The sequence below is a fragment of the Sebastes umbrosus genome, chromosome 21, assembly GCF_015220745.1.
Source record: "Sebastes umbrosus isolate fSebUmb1 chromosome 21, fSebUmb1.pri, whole genome shotgun sequence".
NCBI lineage: Eukaryota > Metazoa > Chordata > Actinopteri > Perciformes > Sebastidae > Sebastes > Sebastes umbrosus.
Window position 1 is genome coordinate 10,282,793 of NC_051289.1, and position 18,099 is coordinate 10,300,891.

The window sequence follows — 18,099 nt, forward strand, 5'->3', positions numbered from 1 at the left end:
CAAAGCGTCGGTATTTGACGCTCTGGGAATGAGAACGGGCTGGTTATCATGGTCAAGATGGCCTGTGAGTGAGGCGAACGGCGTTACCACGGTTTTGCACTCGGCGGCTCACTTTACCGCAGTAGATGTACTCAGTTGGTTGCAATCTGCAACCACACCACTGGATGCCACCAAATCCTACTGTACCTTTAAAGGTTTCATATTGTTTGTAGTATTTTTTATTCCTCTAAGCTGGGCTGCCTAACCTGTGTTCATAATGTCCCTTAAGTCAGTAGTGCAGTTAAGGGAATATTCCACTTACTGTATAAGTGTATTTAAAGTGCACTCCTAATATCGTTTTCTATTTAAATATAAAAAATAAATACCTGTAGTTGATTATCCCCCTACCCCTAGTATTAGACCCATGTCGCAAACACCTCTTGGTATGAGAATTAACTTAAGAGCTCTACTGAGACCACTAAAAATAAGGACCAAGGAGCTCCATGTCCTGCCTCTGTTTTGTCTTCTTCTTTCTATGTACTGTCTTTATCCCACACGATGGCGACAAAACACCAAATGTACAATAAGGAACATCTTGTTCCTAATCACAGCACCTCATATACAGCATCATCACCATCTATCTCTACATTGTTATCAGAGAGTAAAGATGACACCAGCCAAGTTTAGCAGCATGGGTGGTTGTTTGTAAAGGTCAAGGCTGCAGAGAGATGTCTTTGGGATCATGCCTGAGTCAAGATTGGGCTTTTTTTAAAAACTCTCAAAATGAGTGCAAAAAGAACATAAAGTCTGTTCAGAGTTATCAAATGATACTTGTGTCTCTACATTCACAGTGAACACTTTGTAAAGGTGTGAATAGTTGAACTCCCCGACCCTGTGGAGGCTCATGTTAGGAGCAGGTGGGTGTGTGGAGACTCGTCACATGACGCTGCTTCTGGCTGCTGTCATGCTGGTATAAATCCACCTCTGTAGATCTAGTCAGCCCTTTCGCTCCACGCTTAACTGCTGTGTGTTCCAGTCCAGGCTACAAAGTAGCTTCGACTTCTTCAGTCATGGCTGGTATGTAACATTTTAACACTTTAAAACCTCGATATTGCGCTGTCGTTTCCATGCAGCTTCAAACTGTTTACTGTGAGAGTTTTGTGGACTTTGTGCAGCATGCAATATCAGTGTGTGAACTAGCTTTTTGTGAGCATGGCAGCCCCTTAACCGTGGTTAAAGGTGCTTGTTGCATGTAGTTTGGTGTAAATGTTTGCACAGCAGAGCAGAGTTTTCAAGGTTTAATGCGTAAAAGTACACTGTGTATCCAACTGTGTTTTGCTGTCTGTCACAGTAAGCAGCTGACTTCAAAGCGTGAAGCTGTCGGCCATATATGTGAAACATGGTTACTATATATGACACCAGTGAGCCTGTATATATGTATATATGTAGCTGTGTGCTCCACTGCATGTGTCAAGTTGAGTAAAACTAGTTACAATAGTCTATAGACCCTTATCATATGAAGCATTAACTGAATATTCAGGTTATATTCTCTTCTGGTGACCACTATTAAAGGTGTTATTGATAAATTATTTTTTTATGTCTAATTTTTTTTTTTTTAAATACATCATAGAGCACTTTAGAAAAGTGCAAAAGTGTCTTTCTGAAAAAATTGATTGTGAATGAATCATTTAAAAAAAATGTTGGTGTGTCCAAAATGAATGTTTTGTTTCTCTGCTGAAGCTAACAAGGCTTGTGAGCTAATAGTGAAGCGACGCTGGTATCTCTGGGTCATCCGTTATGGTCCATTTCCACAGCCTTTGTCGTAAGCAGCCGTGCAATGCATTCTGGTAGCGCGGTGGCACGATTCGACAGACGGCGCTTCACGTTGGCCGCTCCTCATTTGCGTCAAGTTGAGGTCTAGGCTACTTTATGCAAATCACGGGCGTCGACGCGACTCTCCGCCTTTGGAAAACTCCAGAGAAACTTTTAAACTAAGCGTTGTCGATCCAAAATAAAGACAGATTCAGCAACTGCATGGCTTATTTCTCACTCATTTCGGTGAACTATTTTCGAAGAAAGTTTTCCAAACGAGCCGCCATGTTGGTTCCAGTTTGCAGCCAATGAGGGAGCGTGTTTGTCCAATCAGGTGCCTTGTGTCTAGTAGCAGCCCATCAAGCGTCCAATGCTGGGAGAGAGGTGATACCTTGCAATAAATAATGCCCCTGTGGACATGTACCATTAGTGTGGGGAAAAAAACATATTAAATGGCTGAGATTGATGGTAAGAGCCTGGCAACGACTTGCTGTGAAGTAAATGCAATGGAACGAGGGAGGGAGAATGCAAGATCTAGTGGCTGAATGTTATCTATAGCACCTTTTTTAATGAATTATATAATTGCAAGTGGACCCTCTTTAGGTCCCTGGACCTTAGTTTTGTAATCCCAGTGCTACTGTATGTCATGATTCTCCATTACCGAACTCCCACTGGTGCTATAATCTTACTGGGGGTAATGGAAGTGGGTGTGTGCAGCCTGTACTGTAAAGTCACTGAGCCTATAGGTTGTGGTTGAACTTGCATAAAGCTGCCTGTTGTACCAATTGAAAAGGGGGTGTGAGAGAAAGGAGGTGTGGCACTGTGTACAGCCAGTTAGACGGAGCAACTTTTCCTGGCAACTCTGACTGCACATTAACATTTTATATGTACTGTATGTACTGTCTTACTTTCTCTGCCCATTATAAGTAGTACAGTCAACCTAAAGGTTGATATACAATCCAAGTTGGGTTCATGTTGGCCCACATGCTATGGTCACACAACCTCCCCAGCTGCCATGCTGATTTCATCATCGCAGTTTATATGTCCTCTCACACAGGAGAGTCATTGTTCTGAGGCTTGGCTTGGCAGGTAGCTGACACATTTTCCTCCCTGCCGTCAGAAGTGGTGGTACCACCACACTGCAAATAAAATTCACCTTAACGAGACATTTAATCTGGCACTGGGTACTAAAGTCTTATTGTTTTTAAACAAGTGAGAAATCACCATTTGATTAAATGAAATGACAGTTGATGGATTGATTGGAACATTAAGTTGCCAGATGTTTTTGCATGTTTCAGCTATTGCAGTTTCACATTTGGGCTTTTTTGTTGTTGTTTGGATTATGTTTTGTATCCCTGCTGGCCAAACATGAAAGATCATATCAAGATATTTGCAGCACAGTCACAATGTTGTTAAAACAAACAACAATTAAAGCATCAATGTCAAACTTAATGTTTCGGTGTCAGACAGACAAATGATAATGGGCACTTGTTGGACACAGTGGGCAACTCCCAAGTCCATTTGTATAGAAGTCTACCTCTCACTTGATTTATTACCTCAGTAAACATTGTAAACATGAGTTTATGATCTCAATTGCTAGTTTCAGGTCTTCTTCAATACAGCAAGATGTTCATTTAATAAATTATGGTCCCATTTTAGAGTAAAATAGACCATAAAGCAAGGTATGTTTTTGGGCGTGGCTACCTTGTGATTGACAGTTTTGCTTTATCTCAACTGGAGCACATTTTGTACTTTGGTTCTGAAACCTGTTTGCTGGGTTTGGTTGAAATATTTGGGGAAATTTGTGATTTCACCAAGTAGATAGGGCAAATCCAATATGAAGAAATAGACTCAGAAGATCAGAAGTGTGTGGTAGATAAAGTTAGACAATCTTTAAAAAAGACACTTTTCTAAGTCTCCACACATTACTTTCTCTACGGTAGAAAGTAAAAGTAATTTACATATTATTTACAAAGTATTTTTAACATCACAGATCAATGACAATCAGTGTAATCTTAATTTTTCTGTCCTCTACAGATCAGGCTTTTGTGACGTTGGCCACCAATGACAACTATGCTCGAGGAGCCATGGTTTTGGGCAAGTCCCTACGCATCCACAAGACATCCAGGAAGCTGGTGGTACTCATCGGTCCACAAATGTCGGAGCAGTGCCGGTAAGAACCGTTACCCCCAACCAGTGGTGCAACATTTCTAAATCTCACCTGTTGGGCATTCTTGTCAAGGCTTGTTTCACACCTGGATTTTTGATGGTTAGTCATTATATAATACTGTGAATCTTTAGGGCCGTGCTGAAGAGGATCTTTGACGAGGTGAGGGTGGTGGACGTGTTGGATAGCGGCGACACGGCACACCTGGCCATGATGAAGAGGCCTGACCTAGGCGTCACCTTCACCAAACTCCATTGCTGGACTCTCACACATTACTCCAAATGTGTTTTCATGGACGCAGACACACTGGTGAGACTTCTCTTGAGCAAGAATAAATAAATCAAGATGTTGTACTGTAACTATGTATCTACTGTCTATATTTGTTTGTCCTGCATCCTAGGTGCTTTCAAATATAGATGAGCTGTTTGACAGAGAAGAATTGTCAGCTGCTCCTGACCCTGGCTGGCCCGACTGCTTCAACTCTGGTGTGTTTGTTTTCCGCCCTTCTATGGAGACCTATGGCAAACTGCTCCAGTTTTGTACAGAACACGGCAGCTTTGATGGTAAGTTGTCAAGAGCACATTTTGGTGCTTTAGTTTTGTGCTGAAATGTTTTTATTTTATTTTATAATATTGTAGGTTACTGTGTTTGAGGACATGATCTTGGGCTCTGGGAATTTGCAAATGAGCATTTTTTTTTCCCATTTTACAGACTTAAACATGAATTTAAAATACTAAATAGTTTAATCAATAACACTCATAAGTTGCATCCCTACTTTAGTTCTGCATTCTTGGAAATACACCAATTTGCTTTCTTGCCAAGGGTTGGATGAGAAGATCAATACCAGCACGAAATATAACCCCCAATAAAACCAAAACTTGTCGTTTTTACATCTCAGCGTTTGTATGAATATAACAAACAAAATATAACATGTTAATTTGTGAGCTTTATGGTTGCTAATTGGTGGATTTTTTTTTTTTTAACCTTAGGAAGAGCCATGTTAGCTGTTTTCCCCAGTTTCCATTCTTTATGCTAAGCTAACCAACTCTTAGCTGTAGCTTCATATTTAACGGACATGTACAAAATAAGAATGGCATCACTCTTCCCATCTAAATGCCTTTACATACCAGGGGTGTGACGAATAAAAAAGTGTAACGGGCTTAACTCTTGACAAGAAAAAGGAATAAATGCTTTTCCCAAAATATTCCCAACCTATTCCTTTAACTCAATATATCCTTTTCAGTTATCCTACGAACTTATTTCTGTTGGTATTAGATAAAATGTATTCGTGTCAAAAGTTCCCCTCAGAAAAGACATTTCATTGCCAAATGCATAACAAGAAAAGATTTAATACGTCTAGAATTGCAAGTATTTCTGGTTTACCACCAGCGAGTTTTGATGTCAGCAATCTTTTTTCAGACCTGCTCAAACATTTAGGCTTTGACCAGCTTTGAGTAACATTGAGTTCTTGGTAACATGATGTTAAACCGAGCTTGTTTATCTTTTACTCTAAGTAAGGCCTCTATTGAGCCTGTTGCCCGGACACAAGGCCCCCCTGTCACAGCCTGTCTAGCTCTGCTGAGTTATTCTCAGGGGCTCACTTGGGAGGGGTAGGAGTTAAATTTGAGAGGCCATGTTTTGCACAGAGCGCTGGTTGACATTCAGCAACTCTTGTGCATGAGTCAACTGAATTGTGGTCGTCGTTTTGGCTCCATATCAGGTTTACTGAGCAGCTCAAATCAGCGGCTGAAAAGATCATTAGTTCATACTTGTAGGGTGCTGTGTTTCTCCTCCTATACGGCAGCTTTACCGTCTTCACATTCCAGATAAAGTTACATAAGACAGCTCAAATCTTAACACTTGAATCATCCATTGCCATTTTTTCCCTCATGACAGAACATTCATTCACAGTAAGCTTTTATTAACATCCTTTTTAAACACTTGGACCTGCCAAAGTATACAATAACGTCACCTCAGTCGAGCATCACATAGCTTTTCAAATACACCAGCTAAGAACTTTAGTACAATGTTGTGTTCAACAGATTTCACGTACTAGAACCTGGGACTTGATAACTTACAAATCATTATTACATATTTTCAAATATCGTATTGGTATTGATAGGTTACTACTTCACCTAATCACTGACAGTATCATGCTTCTGTCAATGTTAATTTTAACTGCAGAGAGATGTTTTTTATTGTTATCATGAGGCTAGAAACTCGTAAGACGGATATCAATACGCACTAAATGAGCACATAATGTAAAGAAACATATATTTTTTTTAAGAAATAGCTTAAATTTGTTATTAATTAGGGCTGCACGATTTTGAAAACGTATCTAATTGCGATTATTTTGATATTGCGATTATGATATGATTTGCGATGTTAGAGGGAATCATAATTTTGACATCATTTTTCTCATTTTCATTGAAAGACATCTAAAAATTATGATTTTTTGGGGGGGGGTTTGGGGAGTATTAATTATAAATTATTAAGTGATATTTTGACACATATTTCACCTTTAACAAATATTGCGCATCCTGCGATTTGACTATTGCAGTAGGCCATATTGCAATTTTGATAAAAATTGATTAATTGTGCCCTATTATTAATAAGTGACCAAGCTAGGGTCTGAATCATAAACTTGATTGACTAAATTCAATGCTCTCTGCCAAACTATGTAATCTCAACACCGTTTCAAAATGACCTCAAACGTATCTTTGGCATTTCTCGACTGTAATTTCTTATTTATCAGCCAGCGTATAAGGCAATACTGTAACTGGGTTCTGACAAAATATCCTTAACTCAAGGTTCAGGTACCAGCCTTTTTTCCAGAGCTTTCAACCACATATTAGTTGCTTTACAAAAGTTTCATACTTTGGTTACATGATGAGACCATGAAAACTGAGAACTCCAGCCCTGGAAGAAGCTAGTTAAGTGACTAGTCTAAATACTGATTGGACACTAATCAAACTCATTGTTTCCTCGGGGTGCTCAAAATGCCTCTAAACAAAGGAAACAGTTGTTGAATAAACAACGAAACAGGATGCAACTTATAGCGGGGCTCGGAAGAGCAGGGGCTCGTCCTTGTTAGTAGCAGTGAACCTTTTTAACATTAAATGACAAGCTGTTTTCCTTTGTGATACTGTGAAAGAGATTCCATCTGTGAGACTTCATCGGAAAATCCAATTAGTTTGCTTAATAGTGGCCAAAGCTTTCAAGTGCCGCCTCATTCTGGCTGTTTGTTGGCATGAATTCTTGTCCACCACACTCGCAGACAAAACAACATTGTTGTTTTCATTTTTCCAAAAAAAGACCTCTTTGTCAATGAAAATTCACGTAATTTTATTTATATGTTTATGTCCAATATTTCAATGGGGTGTCTGTCTGTATGCCTGATGGCATGCTAATGAGTGAAGCTGTCTTATTTATAGCCATGGATGGTCTTTTCATGTGCACTGGGGCATGAGTGGAAGTTGCTCTGACCTTTAGCATGTCAGTTCCTCTCAACCATAAGGAATACATGAGGTACACGTGCAGCTCTCTGTGTCTTTGCAGTTCATGGATTATATTAAAAAAAATTGCTGAGGAAAGACAACAGGAAATAATTTCAATATTTTAACCCAGAGGCTTTCTCTCTCGCTCGCTCTCTGCATCCGTGAGTCCAGTGTTGTCCGCTGCCAAGACAAACTGGCAGAGTTGGATGCACATTCTTGCTGAGCTCTGCTCATCCCTTCAAAATGAAGACACTCAGAACCGTATTAAGTTTGAAATCCCCAGTAGAGGGTGTGGGTTCAGACAAACAGCAGCTATGTGTGTTATTTTGAACTGCGGCTGTATGTGGTTGCACAGACTGTACAGTCCTGTGCTTTTTAGGAGCTCCATGTGAAAGTGCTATTAAAGGCCAACATCTCATCTTGTGCCAGTGTCCGTCCAAACGACGTACTGTATGGGCACTAGGTGAAGCAATTCTGCATGAATAGTCAATGAGCTTGTGTCATGTTTTTGCTCGGCTTCACATTCAGTGCTCTGGCTGGTCAGTCGCAGATTTGATGATGGAACAGAGGAGATGATAATAAAAAGCTCAATTCAGATCAGGTTGTATACTTAAAGTGTAACTGACCTACTTAACATCAATTGTATTCCCGGACCACAAACTGTCCCGAGTTCTGTGTTTACATAAGCCACCGCCATGACAAGGGCTGCCCAAGTCCTAAATTAGCCAAATTGAGGGCGAGTGGCCGTCCAGCCCTCCAGTCGGCCCCCTAGAACCTGAGGCAACTCAAGTGCAAACTTGAAAACGAATGTTAACCCAGAGGGCAATGCTAATTCCAGTAACCAGCCCAGAGAGAGAGACAAAACACTTATAATACTTGTGTCTAGTTGTATTATTTAAAGTTGAGTAGTCATGAATAGGCCTGGCTTGGGATCTTTTTCAAAACAAGTACAGACACAATACCTGGGTTTCAACAGCGATACCAAAATGATATCTTACTGTGGGAAACATAAAAATCATCAGACTCAACAGTTATCCTCAGCGCTACAGGGTATTTTAGCATCTTTAAGTTCATTTGTTTTTTTTTATTCTGTGGCTGGCAACTTTTTTGATTTAGTCTCACTGCTGTCACCAGCGTTGTTTCCAGACACAGCAAGCAGATATTTTCAGTGAAAAAGCTCTGATAAACCTTCTGTATGCTACCTGACCAGCATCATATAACAGAACTCAAGTGAACATACAGTAGTGGAGCATTTAGCTGCTCCACTACTAGATTATTTTTCACCAAATAAGCGAACCAAATAATAATGAGGGAGCCTGATTGTTTGTATTGTTCTGATAATTATAACCTACTTATGACATTGAATTTAATATGAAAGACAAGCGTACATTATGTTTGCTTAACTGATGAGAGGAAAAAGATGAGAGCCTGTTAACTCCACCTAAATGCATTTATTTGGTCTCATTTATAAAGTATTTAACATGTGTATATGTTTTCAACACGTGCTTAAAATGAAGCTGTGATTTATCGAACATATATCTCTTCGAAATGGCTGGTTTAGCTATTCAAGATAATCTGAGGTGATTTCGAAATGACAGTAAAAATGGTCAGGAACATTTATTTACGCACATATTGGCTCTTCTCACGATTTATAGATATAAGGCTTATTGTGAATTTGGTCGCGATGGTTTGTCATTTTTAAAAAGTGGGTGCCCAGACAAAAAGTTTGGGAAACACTGACATGGAGTGACCAATACAAAACTAAAAGGAGAGTGAATGTTGGACTTATCTACATTTAAATTAATAGGAGATGCAACCTTTGGATCAACCTTTACTCTCAGTGGAATTCAGTTATGTCTTTTAGAGGTTGTCATGTTGCATTGTTCAAGAAGTTACAAGACAACACGTTGTACAGTCATACATTTGATGTGCAAATCCACTATCTTTTACTGTGTGTTCAAGTGAGGAATTTAATCATTTAGCTCTAGTTAGGGGTGTAAGAAAATAGATGCACAACAGAGTAGTCAAACTAGCATTGCCATCTGCTACCAGGCTATGATTCTGCAGCCTATTGAAAGGTTTCTGGTGTTGCCGAGCAGATTTGAGTTTGAACTGAGCCGTCAGTCTTATGAGCAAACCGCAGGCTATCAATCTCAGTCAAATCTGAGATGAATGAATCCTCACTGATATGGTGGATTAGCCAAGGAACCCAGCCATATATATATACCCCAGGGTCCTTCAACAACACAATGATTTTTGATACTACCATCAGTGGAGAGTAGGGCGTTGACAGAAATGCATAATGTGACAGATATGTTCTGTACGTCATGTCTCTTTAACGCTCTGTACAGCTACTGTGCTCACTATAAATCTACATTGTGCTCATGCATGGCTTCATATGGTGTGATGTTAGACTAAAACCCAGTGAGGGGAAATCTATTCAGATCCTTCTGTGCCTTCTAGCAAGTCAGATGTTATTTCAAATAACCACAGCTATTTGTAAAGGATAGTGAATCTGTGTTCTGAATGTGTGGGAGCATTTCTCTAACGCCTTGTCTGGACTGATGACAGCAGTCTGCTGACTAATGTTGACCAGCGCGAGCGGAAAGCCTAATTAATCTGGCTGTCACAGGTGTGCGGATCATTTGACTGAACTCTCACTTGGCTTTTTCCTCTTTCATAAGAGCTATCTAGTCATACGCTAAGCCTCTCAAAGCTTTTCGTAAGCTGCAATTCGTAACTAGGTTGGCTGTTCTGCCACCATGGCAGAGTTTCTCACAGCAAGTTCATGCTACTAAAGCACATAAATTAGAGAAAAAGCGCTCCCACTCTCTCTCTCTCGCTCTCTCTCTCTCTCTTTTTGACCTGAAGTTTTTCATCCCTGAAAACACGTTTTTGAAAACGTCATTAAAAACATAGGACTGCTCACTGCGATGCTGCATAAGAACAGGCTTCATCTGTTGCCCCATATCTGATTTGCCCAATAAATCTGTTAAAGCAAATGCACTATTTATAATGTGGATTAACACAGTATTTCTCTCTTGCATAACTTGAAGAAACAAATCAGCTGGAAAAGATGGGAATGCCACTATATGTACATCCAATTTTATAGAAAATATCCATGTAAAGATGATGCAGTATATGAGGTTTAGCGATTATCCACTCTAATTGGTTTCACAGACTTTAACCACATCTGAAACTGCAGATTTGTGCAGATTATTTCTGATAAGTACAGTATGTTAATGTACTGTACTCATGTTCTCTGTTGCAGGAGGAGACCAAGGCGTTTTGAATGGCTTCTACAGCGACTGGGCAACAGCTGACATATCCAAACACCTCCCATTCATCTACAACCTCAGCAGCATAGCCATCTACACTTACCTTCCAGCATTCAAGCAGTAAGTGTCGGTCTACAGAGGTTATGTTTCTAAAAAACATTCACACATTAGTTGGAGGTGTTTTCTGCTGTTTAAGCAGCTGCAGTGTGTATACTTCCACAAGTCCAGTTTTATTCTACTACAGCAGAGTCTTGTCAATGTGACTAAAACCTTGCGTATCGGATGCAAAGCCAATATGTAAGCAGACACTCGATCACATGAAAATGTAGTCACGTCGTGACGACGTCGGGTTTCGAGCGAGATGAGCAGTTAAGATTCCAGCGGCTCTGCTGGAGCATCCCCCCAGCAGGCCTCAGCGCTGGGTTGGATATCCACCCTGAGCTCCCAACAGCTGAAACCGAATCCTAAAATAGAGCGGTTTATTTAAAGACCTTTTATGTTCGCCTTTAGGACTGGTCATTGTGCACGCAATCTTAAGCCCCATCCTCACTGCCTCTCTCTGTCAAAACCTTTGTCCTGCATAGAAACCAAACTCATCAACAAGCACTTAGGTTTTGGTATTTCCTGGCATCCAAATCAGGATAACACGGGTGATAAACATGTATTTACTTGTTAGTGGTCAGCAATAGTGTTGCTTAAGAGGTCTGGCAAACGCAACAAAACAACCCCCCGGGGCCAGATTCTGGTTTATTTGTGTACATGTGCAGTTTGCCAATACTAAAAAGAAATCTATATCTGTAGGTGTTGGCAGGGTTTGTAATAGAGACACTATTTAACATAATGTAGTCCAAAACAAGCAGGCTAATACCACAACAACAGCACAATGTGCAACCTTAAAGCTGAAGTTGGTAACTTTGAGCAACTATGATAAAGTTATTTTTTTTTATATGGTCACTATCCTGACCGTAGTGCGTGAGACGGGTAATCTGAAAAAAGAAAATGTTCTCCATGTCCTCCGGTGTTCCTAACGGCATTTGCAAGATTTCACAGGAAGGAAAACGACTAATTAGAGCCGAGGCGTCTAGACAGCGCTGATCAAATATGAATCAAGATTCGGTTACTGTAATGCCTAGTTTCTCTCCTCAAATGTTTTCAGAAACTTGGTGTACTGTTTAGCTGTAAAATGAGAAAGTTTGCTCTGGTCGGTGGGCGGTGCTTGGGTTTGGCTCGACTTCTTTTTTTCAACATGGCTGTCGGGTCACAAACTTTGGGTGTGTTCCAAATCACATACTTTCTCTTTTTACTTCTAGTACATACTGTATCTGCCCTTACAAAGTATGTACCGTTACATGCAGTACGCATACAATCGGGACATACTACTTGAACATAACATTGCGTCTTGAACTTTGACCCTCTTGCTCATATATCTGCTGTGCAGAGGAGTGTAGCTTGAAAAGCATGCTGCAAAATGTGACTGGGTGTAGTAGGACATCCTGGTATTTTTGGCATACTGCATTTGACATATAATGTACTGGGACATACTAAATCTTTTTCTGGCCTACTAAATGGTATGGTAGTATGGGTATTGAAATGCACAGTTTCTCATTTTACAGTTAAACACGTCTCCGCTGTGGTTGGTTCTTTTTGTTTGGGTGTGGTGAAAACTTGCATATGCCATTAGGAGCACTAGGGGGAGGCAGAGGAACATGCTTTTTTTCCACAGATTATCTGTCTCATGCGATAATGTCAGGATATTTTATGGCCATTTTATGATCAGAAAAATTACAAAATATTTTCTGAATGAAAATCACTCTTGTAGCTCTGATTTTGAAGGAGACTAATAAATCTCTAATCGACTAAATCTAACCATAATAAAGCATCTGCAATTAAAAAACGTGTATGTTCTAATTGTTATTTACTATATTACTCATTTCAGATATGGTGGCAATGCCAAGGTGGTCCATTTCCTCGGGCAGACCAAGCCATGGAGTTACACATTTGACCCCAAAACCAGACAGGTCTTAGGAGGTGCGCACGAGGCCACCTCACATCCCACCTTCCTCCTGGACTGGTGGATCCTGTACTGCAGCGCCGTGGTGCCCATGCTGCAGGAGCAATATGGAGACAAGCCTTTCCACTCCGGATGTACAGGGGTGAATGAACACATTTGTTTTATTGGACCTGCAGGCTTACATTTACACTGCATCAACTCGGTATATCAGTCTATCTCATCAGATAGTAGGTCAAATGATGTATTGGTTGGTTGATTCACCTTTTTACAAGATCACTTCATGATGGCTATAAGATAATTAATAGAATTACTTCAGGGTTGTCATATTCATGGTCAAGTATACAAGCCAATGAAAACTCACAGCCAATTGAACAGCTTCTTTGGGATTTGTGACATAACCAACTTTTTGCAGCTTACAACTTTTTTGACCATCAACATGCTGAACAGGGTTTCCTGATTGTCGAGCTCTATAAACAAGACTCGGTCGTGTTCGGACAGTCTGTGAATTTGTGGCTAAATTGTTACACAAATAGTCAGTGGTCATGTCTATAATTTTAAATCCAGTGGTACGTGTCCAACAGGTCAGGCGAGGACACTAGGGGACATGCTGCTCCGCTCAACTGGCAGTTCAAGCGTTGACGTACCCTATCGTGGAATGCACCTAATTGGTCCCTGGTTGTCTGGTTGCCGTTACAAACAGGAAACAACATGGCGGCTTGCTCGTTAACTTTCTGTTATTCCGTCTAAACAATCCACCAAAATCTACTCCTGAAAACATTTTAAGCGAGAAATAGGCTATGCCACTGCTGAATCTCGTTTAATTTTAGAACTAGATTGCTTAGCTTGACAGCTTGGTCCAGGTGTGTGAGCCGGACGCGTTGCGCTGGACGGGCCCGTTTGCATAAAGTTGAGATTTTTCAACCATATGCAAATACAGACCCTCTCGAACTCGCTGCAACACTACCACCATGCACTGGGCGACCGCATCTCGTGCTTTCCATATGAAATTAATGGAAGGTGTTGAGACGCCCTCCGTCACCGTATCTGGTGGAACCGCTGACACGACCCCCCCTTAAAACGTGAGCAAAGGACTGTTCCCGCTTTTCATTTTGAAAGGGCAGCGTCCAATGAGGAAACTCCAACACTCGGCCGACCAATCGTAACTTCATCACTCAGTCAGTGACAGACTTTTGCGTTTGTAGGGCTGCCCCTCTGCGGTCCAGCCAGAAATAGGATTGTGGTGCATGAAAATCGTTAATGCAGGAAAATACGGTATGTGTGGAAATTGGTTGTACCATATTTATGTACGCACATGTATTTTGCTGTCGCATACTGTTTCTGTCACCTTTTAATTTATTTTACTCTTCACCCTTTTATTTTGCTCCATTTCTGGATGATATACTTCCTTTTCTATCTTCCCATTCATCTCATAAAGTTCCAGTACAGTGACATGGTCACTTTTCAGAGTGAAAAGATATGGGTATGTATTTTTATAGCTGAGCAGTCAATAACAGTTTGTTGGCGCCTGATTTAATGCTATTACCGCTCTAGAATCAGAGCTTTCGCGTGTGTTTGCCTGTGGCCATTAATTTGGAAAGGCTACGTATGATGAGTTTAGTGCTTTGAAAAAGCCATGAGCGCAAAGGATATGTTCTGTGCTGTCTGTGTCTCTTAATTGATTTTTTTTTTCTTTCTTTGTTTACTATTATGTATTTTTTCTCAGAACTGGGACGCCACTTCACTTGCACAAGCACTCGAACCCCAGATGTCCTCCGAAGAACGGAAGCAGAAATGGGAGCAAGGCCAGGCAGACTACATGGGAATGGACTCATTTGATAATATCAAGAGAAAGCTTGATACTTTTCTCAAATAAAGAAGCAGGATATCAAAAGAGCACTTGCAGTATAGCAAACTCACCACAGGTCTTTTCATGAAAACAGCTTACATTTTTCCTTCCTAGCAGTTTCTGAACTAGAATGGAGCGGAGTGTCTCCCTCCATCAGCACTATCCCCTTCGTACTCCAAAGACAGCGCCGTTTCAATAGGACATGAAAAGTTAAATTTTCTCAACGGCTTTAATTGTCTATGCAAGACTGTCATTATTCAGTTTACCCTGCCACAGGTATCTGTTCTGTTACACTGTGAAGAAAATCAGGAAAGATTTATAATAATTCACACTTTTTGAAGGTACATGCAATATAGCTTTAGCAATATTCTCTTTTTTTCGGTGTCAATGCTTGTTTTGTTTTGTTAAAAGGATATGGCAACGAGTTGGACTGGGCCTTTTTGTATCGTGTCTAAGGTTAGCAGTCACTTACATGAACTTTTTTTTTTTTTTTACTATGCCGTCATCTCGCAGTCTTCTGAGCATTAATAATTGCTTTTTTTTCTCTGTTTAATTTCTCGTGCTTTTGAATTGAAACAGCCTCTGTTTAACATAGATCTGAAAACATGTTTACAGCACATCTAAAGGCCATAGTATGGACTTTTAACCATACACTAGTTCCTTAGTGCCTTCTTGCTCTCTATTGCCATCATCCGATCTGTTCTTGACTTGCAGCTTTTCTGTAGGACATGAAGGTTTTTAACTTTCTTTTGTTTTACCTACTTGATCAGGATGTTGGCTGTAACACAAAAATCTGTCATCTGGAACTATTAAACACAGCATTACAAGTTTGGGATTTGCTCCGCTGTTTTTCTTCAACATCTGAGGTCTTAGTGGAGGTTGCTCATTATATCAAGTGAGAAATATTTATTAAAACTGACCAGAATTTGCAAATGTGTCTTTAAAATGAAGGCGGCTCTTTTCTATCAAATGGTAAACAAGCGAACTTATCACACATACATATAGTATTGTATACTGTATATATTAGGACAGTCAAAGTTAACGCATCAATGCAAATTTGTTTTAGCGCCACTACTTTCTTTAACACAATCGATCTTCCGTAGGTGTTAGTTGGTCAGTTTTAAAGCTAGAGTGAAGATACTGGTATCATATGAAACTAGAAAACCTAAGGATCTGGTAACAACCATGTCATACTAGCTCGTCGCAAAAGAGGCTAAATGACACTCCAAACTTGCGCTAAATTTTGGCGAGGAAAAACTGGCATGGCCATTTTCAAAGGAGTCCCTTGACCTCTGACCTCAAGATATGTGAATGAAAATAGGTCTCCACTTTACACACACGCCCACTTTATGATAGTCAACACACTGACAGCTGTTGTCTGTTGGGCTTGAGTTTGCCATGTTATGATTTGAGCACATTTTATTTATGCTAAATGCAGTACCTGTGAGAGTTTCTGGACAATATTTGTCATTGGTTTGTGTTAATCGCTTTCCAATAATAAATATATACAAACATTTGCATAAAGCAAACATATTTGTCCACTCCCACGTTGATAAGAGTATTAAATACTTGACAAATCTCCCTTTAAGGTACATTTTAAACAGATACAAATGTGTAGTTAATTTTTGATTAAATATTAATTAATTAAACATCTTATTAATATTATTAATTAAATATTTTAATGGACATATATATATAATTTTATTTTTTTTCTAAAAGGAAGTAGGCCTACGTCTGTTTGACTAAGCTACTGTATTTTAGTCTCATCATCAGACCCATACATCCATGATCAGACCATGCATTACACAAACTGCACAAACTATTACTTGAGAGCAGTTAGAGACAAGAAGTTTCCCTCCTGTCTACTTCCGGTTTCGCTTCCCGTTCTGTTCCCAAGTCTGTCTTGTGTGTCAGAGACTTGTGGATGTAAAAAAATTGTGAAGTCTATTTATTGTAGCTTTGGTCTTCAGGACCGGAGTCTCTGCTCTAATCTGCTCCTCTGCTCCTCTGCCTGCTTGCCTTTACTCAGCTCGCTCCACCTCACGTGCATGCGCGCTCACTACACACTGCAGAAGACTTCGTAGCTCTGAGAATATCTAGTGAATGTACAGTGGACGTTTGTGCAGAAATAACTGCTGCAGCTCCTCCAGACCAACAGAGGTTTCCCGTGTCTTGTGAAGTGACGGGGCTCCACAGCGAGAAACGTTATCGTCTCCGACCGGTGCCGGTGTCTCCCTCCCACCCCGGTTGGGAGGCTGAAGCAGGAAAAGCCAACACTAGGATCAGCAGTGATTCATGGAGAGACCTTCGTCTGGTCAGCTAACATTACTGCCAAGCAGCTGAAATATAGAGTGATATTGTGGTTTTAGCTGACTTGTGTCGCCTCACTGTTTTGAGCGACGCTCATTCATGTCTATGTAGAGAGAGCACAAGCGCGAGCCCGACGCTGACTTTCGTTGACTTAACGGCCACAGGTGTCGCTGTTAACAAGCATTTCTGATTCTTACACACAGTCCCTTTAAGACATTTTGATGGCACTACGCTTTATAAAAGTGAAGTTATAAATATTTTTCCCGTTAACAATTCACCAAAATTATGCAAAAGCATATTTTTCCAAACTAAGTGTTGTAGTACAACCATGAGGAGATCATTGATGTGTGATGTTTTTTTTGGTGGTACTACACTCACTGGCGTGTTCAGGGAGTGGGTGGCACAGGCCACCCCTGAAATCTGATTGGCCACCCCAAGTGCCACCCCAATATCTTAAAATATGATTGGCTATATGCCCAGTCAGAGGCGGGCATGTAAACTGCACTCTTGTTTAGAGTTGCAGTTCCTTCTCAAACCTGAGAGGCAGAGATGCACTAAAGCAGTATGTAGCCTGCAAAAAAAAAGGCGCGAAGAAGAAGAAGTTTGAGCAGGTGAACCTACAGGTGAACCTACAGGTGAACCTACAGGTGAACCTACAGGTGAACCTACAGGTGAACCTACAGGTGAACCTACAGGTGAACCTACAGGTGAAACAAACTGTTTTTCTACAGTCAGTCTATGGAAGCAACACGTCTCTGGAGCGTCGTCGTGAAAGATGTGAGTAGCCTACATTTGACTACACTTACTGTGCCTGTAGTTAAACGCTGTAAACATTTACCCTGTCTTGTTTTATTTCTTTTTATTGTAATTGGCAGTCAGCAGTGCTGCATGTGAGCAGAGTTTTTCAGCTCTAAAGCTCATTAAAACTCATTTGAGGACAACCATGCTAGACAACAGACTAAGCCATTTAGGTTTGCTAAGTATTGAGTCAAGAAGAGCGAGGGCACTCAGCATGGGTGATTTTATCAAAGTGTTTGCAAGCAAACACAAGAACAGGCGAATTGCACTGTTTTAACCCTCCTGTTTTCCTCAGGTCAAGGAAGGAAGGAAGAAGGGAGGGAGGAAGGAAGGAAGGACAGAGGGAGGAAAGAAAGAAAGAGAGAAGGACAGGAAGAAGGGAGGGAGGAAGGAAGGAAGGA

General features: G+C 40.6%; 1 protein-coding gene and 1 long non-coding RNA gene across 3 annotated transcripts; both read left to right on the forward strand.

The window, feature by feature from the left end:
* The first annotated feature begins 900 nt into the window (after positions 1-900).
* gyg1b (glycogenin 1b) lies at positions 901-15,422 on the forward strand. 2 transcript variants are annotated; one of them, XM_037756847.1, is made up of 8 exons: positions 901-1,056; positions 3,829-3,964; positions 4,093-4,267; positions 4,359-4,521; positions 10,727-10,853; positions 12,670-12,886; positions 14,180-14,224; positions 14,468-15,422. In XM_037756847.1, exons 1-8 carry the CDS (start codon positions 1,050-1,052, stop codon positions 14,615-14,617), a joined length of 1,020 nt encoding a protein of 339 aa, XP_037612775.1. In that variant the 5' UTR covers positions 901-1,049; the 3' UTR covers positions 14,618-15,422. The 2 variants fall into 2 exon arrangements, with proteins under 2 accessions (XP_037612775.1, XP_037612776.1); XM_037756848.1 differs by lacking the exon at positions 14,180-14,224.
* Positions 15,423-17,396: 1,974 nt separating this feature from the next.
* LOC119480198 lies at positions 17,397-18,030 on the forward strand. The gene is made up of 3 exons (XR_005204853.1): positions 17,397-17,511; positions 17,596-17,681; positions 17,912-18,030. It is a non-coding gene; the product is annotated as an uncharacterized LOC119480198 (long non-coding RNA).
* The last annotated feature ends 69 nt before the right edge of the window (positions 18,031-18,099 follow it).